This window comes from Eretmochelys imbricata, chromosome 10 (assembly GCF_965152235.1).
Source record: "Eretmochelys imbricata isolate rEreImb1 chromosome 10, rEreImb1.hap1, whole genome shotgun sequence".
NCBI lineage: Eukaryota > Metazoa > Chordata > Testudines > Cheloniidae > Eretmochelys > Eretmochelys imbricata.
The window spans coordinates 64,829,656-64,843,637 of record NC_135581.1 but is presented as its reverse complement, the minus strand read 5'-3'; the positions used below and the strand labels follow the sequence as shown (position 1 = coordinate 64,843,637).

Here is a 13,982-nt window from a genome sequence, read left to right as displayed (position 1 = left end):
TAAAAAAAGAAACGAAGAGAACATTCTCGGGTTTTTTTTTTTTTACAAAAATTACCCCACACCTTTTTTAAAGAAATCACAGACGTATCCCTTTCAGTTCTGGGTGTTATATTGTCTTTGTAAGAGCATTTCCTCTCCTCTTTCCCTCCCTCCCTGCACTCAGAGATTGCTCTATTTAATCTACTCTAGCTCATTAGGATCTATTTTTCTTACACAGGTTGCACTGCTTTTGGATAGTCAAAACTATTTTCTAGTCAGTATCCTTTGGAGCCAAATAGAAAAACAGACCCAAAAAGTTAGTCTACTAGTGTTGTCTTTACCTTGCTGTTTAATAGTTAATATCTGTGGTGAGTTAGGAGAGTTTCTATAACGTGGCACTTCTTAAGAACTCTTTTTAAAAAGAAGTAATAACTGCAGCCAACTTGTTCTTTTTAAGTGGAACTTCCAGACTATTTAAATTGAACCCATTCTCCTTTATAATCATCCGGGCTCGACAGTAAATATGTCACCAAAATTTTTATTCTTTGCAAAAGGGAGGAGAGAAAAAATCAGTTTGAATTTTATTTCATTATTGTTATAATCTTTTGAGAAGAATTGAAAAAATGAAAAGCTACAACAGAGCATTCCTTTTCAGGATTTACAGGAAATGGGGGTGAGGGGAAGAATGTGTCAGGTAACTGATTATTCAGAAATGCAAAGTTCTCCGTTTAGTTGCATTACTTACTGTTTTCTTCATCATGAAAAAGAATAAAATGTGGTAACAATTTTCTGTATTTTGGACTACTGCTGCACATAATTGGGACCAACAGAGCTAAAGCCTTGATTTTGGTGAAATGCTTAGTCTGCATGTTGGATTAAAATGTGTGCAACAAATCACTCAAATTCTATAATAATTTTTGAATATTATTTTTTATTTTATTACTTTACTTTTCAGTGACAGACTTTGAGAAGTGGGTCAGTTGCAAGAACAAAACTGGCATGAAGAGAGTTGTGTATTTGCTCTTGAACATGGATTGCCAAAATACTTTTTTAAATGGTCAGCCTGATTTGTTCTGTACATCAAATGCAGCTGATAAAAGATAGAGTTAGGCTTATGTGGATAATAAACTATTATTTAAAAGTCCTGTTCTTTAACCACTACCCAGGAGTACTAGATAGCATTTGCTAGATAGACATGTTAAAAAGATCATCTTGCAAAGATGGATTTTTGAAGAAGCTTACAGAATGGAAAATAAATTTAGGTTAAACTGTGCCAGCAAGGCAGTATATGACTACAGTAGGAGCAACAAGCAAAGGTGGGGGAGACATGGGGAAATGGGGTCACTGAAGTTATAAATTATGGGATGACATTTGTGGTGCTGCAGTATATGAAGCAGTAAACAACTTTTGTGGCTGATTAAATGCTGAAGTTAAACAGAGCAATATAATAACAGCAAAAGCAGCTTATTGCAAGTACTGTGAGTGCCAACATCATGATCATTATTCCTATTACATGACTAAGGAAAATAATGAGAGGCAGCTAAGCATACTAAGAAATAGTGTTACAAATATTTACAAAATGTTGTTGTTTTTCTGTTCTCATGAAAGCCCCCTGCTGCCTCTACCATGGATTTTCCAGTAATGATACATTTTAGGGTTTGGCTAGGATGAGTGTATGCCGGAGAGTGTGAGTGTTAAACAGTGAATATTTTTTTGAGGAAATGGCCCATGTTGAAAAAGGAGTATTGTGGTTGGATGCAGTTATCAAGTAGCAGAATTTCAGTGTCACCTGTGAAGGGAGAACCCTTGTAATTGGGTGCTCTGGGTCTGATTGGTTGAAACTTGTCACATAGTTTGATACACTATTAAAGGGACAACTTTATGCAAAATAGCAGGCTAGATGATGAAAGGCAGGAACTCTTGAGTCTTAGGTCTGCTTGCTGACTCAGTCTGTGAAGTTAGGTGAGTCACATAACCAAGTTAAAAGTGCTATATACAGTGGTAGCATACAAGCAACTGACAGGGACATTGTGTAAGGGAAGCAGGAACACAGTGTAGTTGCCTTCCCCACCTCTCTACTGCAGTGAAATACATTAGAATGCATTATTTGGGTTTTTTTGTGAGGGGTGTGTGTGTGTGTGTGTGTGTGTGTGTGTGTGTGTGTGTGTAATATTCGTTTAAAAAAAAATACAAGATCTCCCTCCTCTACCATAGGACCTTGAGCATGTCTGAGATATTTAGGAGCACTCTGAGAGACTCAAGAGCACTGCAAATTTGAGGCCCAACTCCTAACCTTTGTTTTCTTTAACTGTCCACAGTTATGTTCCAGTTTACTACTATGCTCAGTCTTCTGTCACTTTTCCATCAGTTCTTGGCCTCATAGTAATTTGTAGAATGAAGTCTAATCTTGTTTTGGTCATAGCACACACATTGCCTTCTGGAAAGAGGCATGTTGTGACCGTCTCTGTCATGTATAAATACATAGCTCCTCCTTTTGTTTATAACTTTTATAACGGTTTGGATTCGAAATAATTGGAGACTGATGGATGAATTTACGTCATTTTGTTCCTTACATGCAGTTCTGTTGCTCTTTGAGTTCAGGAAGGAGACAGCAGTGACTGAAATACTGTGGAACATGGGGTAGCTGAAACAGTGTTTCTCTGTTAATATTGTAGTTGGTGGGAGGTAAGTGTATATTAAAAGTGAAAGTGAGGCAACTAGTATTCTAAGTTTTATTGGTCTTGAAGGCCTGCTCAGCACAAATATATACTCATAGCAGGTGGCTGCTCAGTTCAAGACTTCTCGAAAAGTAAGTCAGTTAAGAAATTAGCCCCAACAGATGTGTAATAGTAAGGTATTGGTGTATGCATAAGGGAGCTGTGTGTCGATAGACTATTGACACACACTCTGCTGTGGCAAATGGTTATGCTTCTGTATAACACTTGCCCCGTGCTCTATATAAACTACAATATTAATACACAAAACAACAGTTTGGAACATGAATACTGCAGTTTATGGGGCAAACTCAATATTTTTTCCAAGTAAGCTTCTATGGTTAGGTGGAGTTATTAATGCTTTATACTGGTTTTGAGAGAAAAATCACATCCATATAGTTATTTGCATTTAATTTTCTTGGTTTTTTCAAGAAAAAGAAAAGAGAAAATAAGAAACCACCTATATTTTATTTGTAAGGTTTCACCACCACAGAGTAATTTCCCTCTAAGTTAAGAGCAAGTGGAAATAGAGTGGGTCTCTACTCTGTATGTAACCTTAACATCATCTGTTAGAGTGAACCGTTCAATAAACCAATGGATTTAATATTTGCATCTTCTTGACAGCAGAGTCACAAACAACAAAATAGATAAAATATGGATTCTTCAGAACAATATTATTGATTGTGGAATGCATATATTGCCCATTCCTACAATCTTTGGGCCAAATCCTACGATCTTTACTTCCCGTTGAGTTCTTTGGGAGCTTTGTCTGAACAAGAGTAGCAGAATTTGGCCCCATGTTTTTACTGTTAGAGGCAATTACAACCACCCAGAGAAACCTTCTTGTAGGTTCCATTCTTTGTGGGGTGTCAGTAGCATCTGTTTTAATTAGAGTAAATATATTGCCCCACATCATAGGCCTTGCCACACGAGATTGTTTACAGACTGGTGTTCGTTCTTACAGAATACGTGTAGTTCTCTAAAATTAATTTGCCAGAAATGCTACTTCTGTGCTGCTGCATTTCTGATGCTAATTAATTCATTACAGGAAGCATTGTGTGCTTGCAAGGTCACCAGGGTTAGATTTATCTTGGCATGAGCATTTAGCTGAGATCTTTCAGTAGGAAGAGTCAAGTTAAGTACTTTTTTCAGTGATCTTTTCTCTTGCTGTCATAAATCAGTGTTCTTACTGAGATATCCAGTGATTGATAGATTTCCATAGACTTTAAGGTGAGAAGGGACCATTATGATGGTCTAGTCTGACCTCCTGCACAATGCAGGCCACAGAATCTCAGCCACCCACTCCTGTAACAAACCCCTAGTCTATGTCTGAGCTATTGAAGTCGTCAAATCATGGTTTAAAGACTTCAAGGTGCAGAGAATTCTCCAGCAAGTGACCTGTGCCCCACGCTGCAGAGGCAGGCAAAAAAAAAAACCGCAGGGCCTCTGCCAATCTGCCCTGGAGGAAAATTCCTTCTTGACCCCAAATATGGCGATCAGCTAAACCCTGAGCATGTGGGCAAGATTCACCAGCCAGGCAGCCAGGAAAGAATTCTCTGTAGTAACTCAGATCCCACCCTATCTAACATCCCATCACAGGCCATTGGGCATATTTACTGCTAATAGTCAAAGATCAATTAATTGCCAAAATTAGCCTATCCCATCATACCATCTCTTCCATAAACTTATCAAGCTTAGCCTTGAAGCCAGATATGTTTTTCGCCCCCACTGCTCCCCTTGGAAGGCTGTTCCAGAACTTCACTCCTCTGATGGTTAGAAACCTTCATCTAATTTCAAATCTAAACTTCCTTGTGGCCAGTTTATATCCATTTGTTCTTGTGTCCACATTGGTACTGAGCTTAAATAATTCCTCTCCCTCCCTGGTATTTATCCCTCTGATATATTTATGGAGAGAAATCATATATCCCCTCAGCCTTCTTTTGGTTAGGCTAAACAAGCCAAGCTCTTTGAGTCTCCTTTCATAAGACAGGTTTTCCATTCCTCGGATAATCCTAGTAGCCCTTCTCTGTACCTGTTCTAGTTTGAATTCATCCTTCTTAAACATGGGAGGCTAGAACTGCACACAATATTCCAAATGAGATCTCACCAGTGCCTTGTATAACGGTACTAACATCTCCTTATCTCTACTGGAAATACCTCGCCTGATGCATCCCAAGGCCGCATTAGCTTTTTTCATGGCCATATCACATTGGCGGCTCATAGTCATCCTGTGATCAACCAATACTCCGAGGTCCTTCTCCTCTGTTACTTCCAAGTGATGCTTACCCAGTTTATAACAAAATTTTCTGTTATTAATCCCTAAATGCATGACCTTGCACTTTTCACTATTAAATTTCATCCTATTACTATTACTCCAGTTTACAAGGTCATCCAGATCTTGCTGTATGATATCCTGGTCTTTCTCTGTATTGGCAATACCTCCCAGCTTTGTGTCATCCGAAACTTTATTAGCACATTCCCACTTTTTGTGCTAGTGATTCTCACTAGAGTTTACAGTAGAGATGGGCTCAAGCCACAAATTTTGAATGTTCCATGGGCACATTTTGAATGTCCCAAAGCTCAGAGGTTTACAGATGCGAAGTTTTGCTTTGGTCCACTAAAAAGACCAGGATTCATTTGCAAAATCAAGATCTGTATCTGTGATTGGATTTTGAAGACCCTCAACATATGGATTCAAAGTTTTGATTCCATCCCATTTCTAGATTGCAGCACCGATGTATTTGATGGTGATCTTATTTAAAGTTTGCATCTGATCTGGAATCTTTGCTACAATCAAGACCATCATGATCTCATCTTCAAATCATCACAGATATACACAAATAGAAGATTAAAAGAGGACTCATGTTATATTGTTACAGGTGTTAAAAACAATTTAAAAGTAACATATAAACATAAGATGTTTGTTAAAGCATCTGTACTTGTCTCAGAAGTAATCATGGGCCTGGAAGTCTTTTGTGGCTTAAAATTGAGGGAAGAGACTCTAAATAATCCAAGGTAATACTTTTTGCTTTAGAATCTAAACTTTCCAACCCTATCAAGAAAGAATGTTTTGCCAAAGAATCACAACTGTAACAGATAGCAGCAATGTGAATGCTGTAGTAAATACTATGTGGTCATTGGTTTCAAGCTCTTTAACAGTATGTGATAGCATAATTATGTAGTTACAGCTTTGTAACATCAGCTAAGTTAATGGGAGTTTTTTAGCCTGGGTAAGCACTGCAGGATCAGGTCGCAACTTTGGGAATTCTATCATGTCATGAATCTTCTTTGTACCAGTCTAGGTAAATGTAGTATTTTCCATGATAGTTAGATAATAGACAGAAGGATATTTTTAGTATTAATTCTTTGAAAAATAAAATACTCGGTGTACTCCCACCTCCCAATAAAGATTCAGTTTTCAAAAGTAGTCTCTAAATTTGTTGCTGTGATTTTAGAGACACAGCTAATTTGCATGCCCTGAATTTGCATGCCCTGAATTTGTGCTTACAAAGTTGCAGGCCCAAGATATGAAACTGGGTTGAGGCCTCTTGAAAATTTGACCCAAAGTAGTAAATTCCAACTTTGTGTGTTGGACAGTTGAGGTACAGTATAGAATTTTTTTTTTACTCAGTCAGATCAAAACTGTCCTGCATTGTTTGGAATCCCTTCTAGATTTCTAGGGATTCTCTTGTGTTCCCTTTCTTTCCTATCCAACCTTTTGGCTTGTGTTCCCTTTCTCTCCACCAAAATAAATGATGCCGCCACATACTTCTAGACAAGGACTGGATGAAATTCCTTTTGGAATCCATCAACTTTTCTTTTCAATTGATGGGGATACTCTTGAGCAATGCAAATACTTCCCTCTTCCACAGAACTGGATGTGTAGCTATAGCACACTCGGCCTCTGCCGTTCCAGGGAGAAGGGGACTAGAACAAAAAAATTAAACTCTCTCTCATGTAGCACCTACCGTCATATTACTGTTCGCAGCATTTTAATTATCTAGTAAATTAAATGCTCATCCTTTCACTAGTAACTAGAGTTCTGATCAAAGTCCTGGCCCTTTTAGGGTGAATTCAGTTGAAAAACGCCAAGTTCCTGTAAAGGACAGGATGAATATAGGCTACAAATACCATTGATGTGAAAGGCAAAAATAGAAATTTCTCCCTGTATGCTGTAATAGTATATTGAAGATATTTCCTGATATTGTTCCTTCCTCTTCCATTATTTTGTTTTTCTCCTTGATCCTCCTTGCGTTGTTTCAGAAACCTGGGTTGGTGACACTGTAACATGGAAATCAGTAGGTGTTTTCTTCCTTCTTTTGATACTTTTGTAACAAATTATTCACTGTCCAGATTCCAAGTGTTAAATAACTCCTTCTCTTTTGACATGTTTCCTTGTATGCTTGGTGAGATTGATTTGACAGTTCTTGATCATTGGCTAGCTGTAGTAGTACATGGAATATTTCATTTACTCTGACCTTTGTAGACTTCCTTTTTCTACCTAGTGCTCTAATGTGTACAATCCTCTTCTTTCTCCACCCTGCTTCACAATGGACAAAAGCAAACTCCTTCTCCCAGTCTACTTCTTTAGTATGACTTAGTCGTCTTGGTCTCATCTTCAGCTAAAATATAAAGGTAATTTTCAAAGCCGTTCATGTGCATTTAGATACATGTGACTCCAATGAACATCAGTGGCTGTATTTCCTTGTGAAATTGTATATTGATTTTGAAGGGCTCTAGTACTTTATAATCAGAGTGCCAATGTGGAAAAGGGGTCTTTGTTTGTACAGATGGTTTTTAAATCAGTGGTCCTAACATAAAATTGGGGGCGGGTCTGGCGGCTTTAGCTATCAGCCATTCCTGAAACTATCCACACATCTACATGGACTGTCATCAAGTATAATGCAGGATGAGGCCCTTAGTTTGAACCATTGTCCTCTAAGGCTGGGGCAAAGTCTCTGCATGAGCATTCCTGTCAACTTAAGGATGGTAACTCCTGTGAGTAAGGCAAGCAGGATTTCACCTCTAGTCCTTAGACTGATTTGAATTTTAAAATCAATGCTCCAGTCATTTAAAATTTACTTTTAAACAATACGTTTACGTTTAAGAAAGACAAACTGTACTTGCAGACATCAAGAATAATGTTATATGAGCACTTAAAGACCCAGGGTAATTCATATCCAGGTGTTGTAGTTGTTGCAGATGGCCTAATGCTCCGAGTCGCATTGGGCAATGCCATCCAGTCTGTACTTGGACCAATTATCAATATTTATCACGGTGCTGCATTTTGGTCCAAGTCTGTCAACGGTACGTATTTCAGAAGCCAATGTGGTGGCTTGATGAACACAAGGAATCTTTTAAAGAAATACATACAATTGTCTAGGTGCTGTAGTCAGAGCAGGAGAAACCCATTGCAACACAACCTCATTCCTTCCCTGTGACGTAATGGGCCAGATCTGCAGCTCATGTAAATTGGCCTAACTCCATTGATTTCAGTATTCTTTTTGTAACAATGTCTGAAAGCACAAGTGCTGTTACAGTTGCCATCCTTTTATGAACTCCCTTTAAGGCAAGCCTGAACCTATGACAAGCTCATTTAAGGAGATTGAGCCTATATAGGCAGTTAATGGAAGAACGAGCACCGGAGCCTGATAAAAGGCTATCAAGACTCAGTTGCAGGTAGGTGCTTACACAAAGAGAAGCTCTCCTAAGGGAAAGTCACTCCCAGAGAAGTGCAGGCCCCTCCAAAAAATGGGACTGTACAACCCCCTGAACTCAAGGGGAGAGATTTTATTTCAGGTTTATTTGAATTTAATAAAACAATACCCCTGCTGGGGTTCTACATCTTATACCCACTTGGATGGGGTGGAATTCTTAAGGGGCCCTGAGAGAAGGGAAACTAAGGCAACGAGTGTCTATGACACCACACTAGGTCAGGAGGGAGTGCTACAGGGCAGGCATGCTCTGAAACAAACTGTCATTGGAACTGGCTTATGCAAATAACTAGTAGATACATGAAAGAATGTATACAATTGTGGAATGCCCATGAAATGAATAAGGCCCTATCCAACAATCTGGTGAGCATCTGTAGTGAAGTGCTGAGTCCCATCAACTAGAGTTAGGTGAAAATGTTTGTGTTTTCAACAGCAAATGTTTGCAAAATTAAAATAAATTTAATTTAAAAAGGGTGGTTTTTTTCTTCTGTTTTTCAAGCAGCTTATAAAAAGGGTCAGATTTTTCAAAAATTTAAGTGAAAATTTTCAATGAAAACTTTTGAATTTTTTTCTTATTTTTTACCTGGCATTTTTCAACTAGCTTTACTCTCAAATCCTAACTAAGGGCTTGATCATGCAGACCCTTTGCTCATTGAAGTAGCTGCATTGACTTGACTTGAGCTCGGATGGAATGTGAGGAAGAGTTTGTGGGATCAAGACCCAAGTCGGTGAGAGCTGAGTTCTTGTAGAAGAATGCCCAGGATTTATAACCTCTTGAAATCAGCATGATTTACAAAGCGAAACATGTTATTTTAAAGGAATGTAAATAGTGTGAGTGATATAAGTATAGGTTTCAGAGTAGCAGCCATGTTAGTCTGTATTCACAAAAAGAAAAGGAGTACTTGTGGCACCTTAGAGACTAACAAATTTATTTGAGCATAAGCTTTCGTGAGCTACAGCTCACTTCATTGGATGCATTCAGTGGAAAATACAGTGGGGAGATATATATACACAGAGAACATGAAACAGTGGGTGTTACCATACACACTGTAATGAGAGTGATCAGATAAGGTGAGCTATTACCAGCAGGCGAGCGGGGGGGACACACATAAGTTTGTATGTGTTAGGTATACTTTGTCCGGCCTCTGCATGGGGATGGGCCTAGACTAGATGGCCTTTTGAGGTCCCTTCTAGCCCTACATATCTGTGATTTTATAATGTCTTTACTTGTTCTACAATTACAGTTTCTTCTAATATTTTGAGTGGAACTCATTTCACCTTTTTTCCCCTAGCATTCACCTTGTACTGTATCAGCATATATTATTAGGATCTGATCCAAAGCCGACTGATGTTAGTGATAAGAGTCTTATTGACCTCAGGGCATTGGATCAGGCCCTTCTATGAGAAACCGGGGCTGAAAAACGCATGGGTTTCTCTGTGAACACATGTTAACATGAGCATCCAAATTAATCTTTTTACTAATCCTTTTTATTGGCCTCCAGATTTTTCCATTCAAAGGTGAGGGGGGGAAGCGGGGAGTGATAAATCTTCTGTAAAAAGATGAAAATTTTATTTGACGAGTGGAGTCTGGCATGTCCCGGAGACAGCAGGAACTGGTGTTGCTATTTTGTTGTTGCCGTGGGAGAATGGAACAAAATAAAGGCTACTAATATTTTATTAACATCCCAGTTTAATTCTGTCTGTTGGATAAATGGCCTGTTCTACCATAAATAAATCAAAGTAGACATGCCTTCAGTCCAGCTGTAGGCAAAGTTTACCCATATGCTTGGTATGGAACATGTCTGTGTAACCGTGAAAATTATGCTTAATAAACTTCATGTAGACTACATACCCCTGAGACCTGTTTAAAAACAACAGTTGTGGAAACAAACAGAACCTCTTTTATCAGTGTAATTTTAAGTACTGTGCTAAATATTAAAACAAACTTCATTCAGTTTGATGAAAAGACCTCATTGATGTTGTTATTAGATATGATCCCAAGCTGCAAAGTGGATCCAAATCTAGAGCTTAACTTCCCCAAACTGTGGGAGTCATTCAGCTTAAGGAGGGTTTTTCCTTCTGAGGCCATCTGAAATAAAGGCATGCATTAAGCAAAAAAGGCACACAAATATTCAATCAAATTTGTAACTGAACTAGCTTCAGCCATGATCATGTGCATTATAATGTTGGCTTTCTGTGAACATTTGTGGGGTTGAATTTTACTGACACAGCCATTTACAGAATGGGACCTGCTTAGCTGCATTGGTGAATAACTCTGGAGACTGATTTTAAACGTACCCATGCAAAGATGCGTCCCCTTAAGGAGCGAACAATACCATCTGACTTATCTGACCAGTTACAAATAAGTTTGAGTGTCTACCATTTTACAGAGGTATGCCTCATCATGATAATATCTGAGCATCTCCCGTTAAATAAAAGAAAAGAACAAAACTCTCACTCCTCCTCATGTGCTGGAATACCTTAAAAAGTAGTGGAATTATTTTTCTTCTTCTCACTTCTACCTCTCACCCAAACACATGTGGGCTCTATAAAGAGCAATGGTAAGAAAGCTAAGCCAAAGAAACAGGGCTTACATTTAGTCCTGAAAATTATGAGGAGACTTGGAGCATCTTGAATATCAGATATTCATGGTAAAGTAATCGTGATCAATCCACAGAGATGTTTATTTCGTATTCAAATATATTGACAATTAAAAATAAACTTGAGAGAAATTATGTGCTCATGGATAATCACTATGTTGGAAAGAGGGTTTTTTTGGGATTTTTATGGGGTAAATTATTAGTTGCGAATTATTTACCCAGCTCTGCTTTATTATGAGTTATGTAATGTCTTTCCTTTCTTTGGTTCAGATTATAGGACTGGCCCATGCTTCACACTGGTAACCAATCAGATGTGCCAGGGACAGCTCACTGGAATAGTCTGTACAAAAACCCTTTGCTGTGCAACAGTTGGGAGAGCATGGGGCCACCCCTGTGAAATGTGTCCAGCTCAGCCTCATCCCTGCCGCCGGGGTTTCATTCCAAATATTCGCACGGGAGCCTGTCAAGGTAAGCTAGATGCAAAGCTTCACCAAGAGCTGCTAAAATTATTAATGGCTTAATCTTGATTGAGTTACATTGCTTTGTATAACCTGTCCTAAGCCATTCTCTGCTGTACATGGGAAGAATGAAAAATGATGTCAGATACATTACTTTATGGTTCACTAAGTGTATGATGTTCAAGTAAGTGCATTAGTAACTTAGGTCATGTGAGAGAGCAGCCAGGTTCTTAATGAATTTTTCACCGCCAGCAGCTCCTTCGTTTGACTGGATAGTGGTGTTTCTCTATACACACACTGCCACTTTGAGAAGGGGTTTGTTCTGTTTCAAACTGTACTCGAGATAGACAGACAGAAAATCAAACCTGTGAGGAGGATGTTCTCTCTGCTTATCTTAATTTTTTTTTTTTTTACTTCAGTTTGTTGGCATTAGGTTCATTTTGTATGTCTCGCCTTTTGAGCTACATTCATCTGACCTGGAGAAAACTGCATGCCGTGCCGTTTAAAATGCCCAAATTAAAATGCCCTATTGTACATTTTAAACAATTTTGGAAATACATTTGCATTTAGTTCAAATTGTAAAATCCACCCAGATGTTGCTTGCTTCTTTTTGAGCATGCCTCACCCTAGAAAGTCCTTACACTGCTTTTTTGGCTTTTATTCTAATACTTCCAGCTGTACAAATTCTTTTATTGTCTGGATGTCTGGCAGGAAATAGGAGAAAGTTAACAGGGGCAGCCATGTACTGAACTGGTGTGGATTATAAATTCCCAGGACTGTATCTTTGGGACTTGTTCATTTAGACCTTTCTAACATATTTTGTATTGTGAGAATAGAGAAGATAAAGATTATAAATCTATTTCTAATTTTATTTAATTATGAAATTCCTGTGAAGAACTTCAAAGCATTCCATTGCATTAAAACATTTAGACATCTTGTACCACTCGTCAAGTCCTGTCTGGTACCTGAAACAGGCCTGATATACCTCTAGATGGACATATGTTAATGCTGCTTTTCTAGGATACATGTGCCCATATTCTGACCTCAGCCATCCTAAGGCACAGTCCTCTCTCCCTGTGAAGGAGCAGGGAGAAATTGTGTAGAGGGTTGAGTGTTGAAGTCATTGACAGGTCAGGGACTGTATGTACCTAAATGTTTGACCCATGCCCCTCAGCTCTTAGGCTATGCCTTGTTACACCTCTCCATTGTTCCTGTCACGGGAATGCTGCAGAGCGACCTCTGACGGTTTGTATGGTCCAGAACAAGGCTGCTTCTTCACACTGCATGTTTCTTAGCACGCAGCTACGTGCAATGACAATCCAGTTTTGGCTCTGTAGGTTTGACTTGTACTTCCAGTTGATCTGTTCTCCTGTGTCCATACTTTTAACAGACCAGGTATGGAACTATATGTTATCTTTATTCTTCATGCAGTTGTATGACATCCAGTCTCTTTAAATCAGATAACTTAAATGTCTTCAGTCTTAGTGGATGTTATTTCACATCTATATTTGATCTAAATAGTAAAATGAAAGCAGGTTCAATAAAATGCAGCCTTGTTGCCATAGGTTCTCTGAAGAAAGAACAAGCCCGTGATGTCTGAGAGTCAGTAAGACAAATGGACACACATTTAAGATATAAAATATAAATAAATACAAAATACAAAATTGTTGCCCACTGTTCAAATCTGCTCTTTGTCTGTCTATCTGGCATATTTTAAAAATGCAGAAAGTTAAGTTAATAAAGTGTCATGGTTGAGGTTTTAAACACTTAGAAATCAGGGGAATCAAAGATGGAGGAGAAGATGTTCAAGTGTTTAAGTAATTTACAAGCACAAGTTCCACTGGCATTCTCATAGAGAATTTATCTGGGAGCTGCACGGTAGTACAAGTGCAAGGGTGGGAAGACCATTCTGAATGCTCCCACAGATGGTGGAGCTCAGGGCCCAACTTGTACTACCATGCAGCTCCCAGAAGAATTCTCTGAGACCTCCAAGACCTCGTACTGCTGCTTTGCTCCTCCTCCCTTCCACTTTCCAGTGCAGCCATTGCTGAAAGTCACAGTCTAGCCAGACTTTTGCACCTTAATATTTATGTGCAGCCTTGCTTTGTTAAGGTTGATGTGGGGACAAAAAATGGGGATCCCTTGAAATGTTCACATTTAATTTCCTACCCACAAGCTGCCATCAATTTTGCTGTTTCATTTTCTTAAAAACAAAGATTAAATATAAGGAGGAGGGGAAAAAAGGGGAAGGAAAAAGCTACATCATTGATGTCTAAGTACATTGTTCATTAATGTCAGTCATGGATTCTTAAACCAGGTCCTAACCACCACTTATTTAAGGGTAGTTGGCACCTTGCCCCATGGGAGTGAAGAATAAAAACTCCCCATCAATAGTAGACTGAATACCACGAAGAACAAGGGTCTCTCTCACAGGTTGTAGCTTGCAGCTCTCTGGCTCATCCAAAATTTCTGCATATGCCTCATTTTGGATAACCTATTATACATGCCTACCAAGAT

The 13,982-nt window shown here is 38.7% G+C and overlaps 1 protein-coding gene and 1 long non-coding RNA gene across 2 annotated transcripts in view; one reads left to right on the top strand and one right to left on the bottom strand.

Annotated features, from left to right (window-relative positions):
• FBN1 (fibrillin 1) overlaps positions 1-13,982 on the top strand; it is a 217,390-nt gene that overhangs the window by 69,838 nt on the left and 133,570 nt on the right. Inside the window, exon 6 of the mRNA XM_077829074.1 lies at positions 11,278-11,475. Within this exon, the coding sequence (XP_077685200.1) occupies positions 11,278-11,475 (198 nt within the window). The remainder of the gene's footprint in view (positions 1-11,277; positions 11,476-13,982) is intronic.
• The window catches only part of LOC144271619 (uncharacterized), a 40,150-nt gene continuing 27,058 nt past the window's right edge, over positions 891-13,982 (bottom strand). The window contains exon 3 of the long non-coding RNA XR_013347376.1: positions 891-12,978. This is a non-coding gene — a long non-coding RNA (uncharacterized LOC144271619). The remainder of the gene's footprint in view (positions 12,979-13,982) is intronic.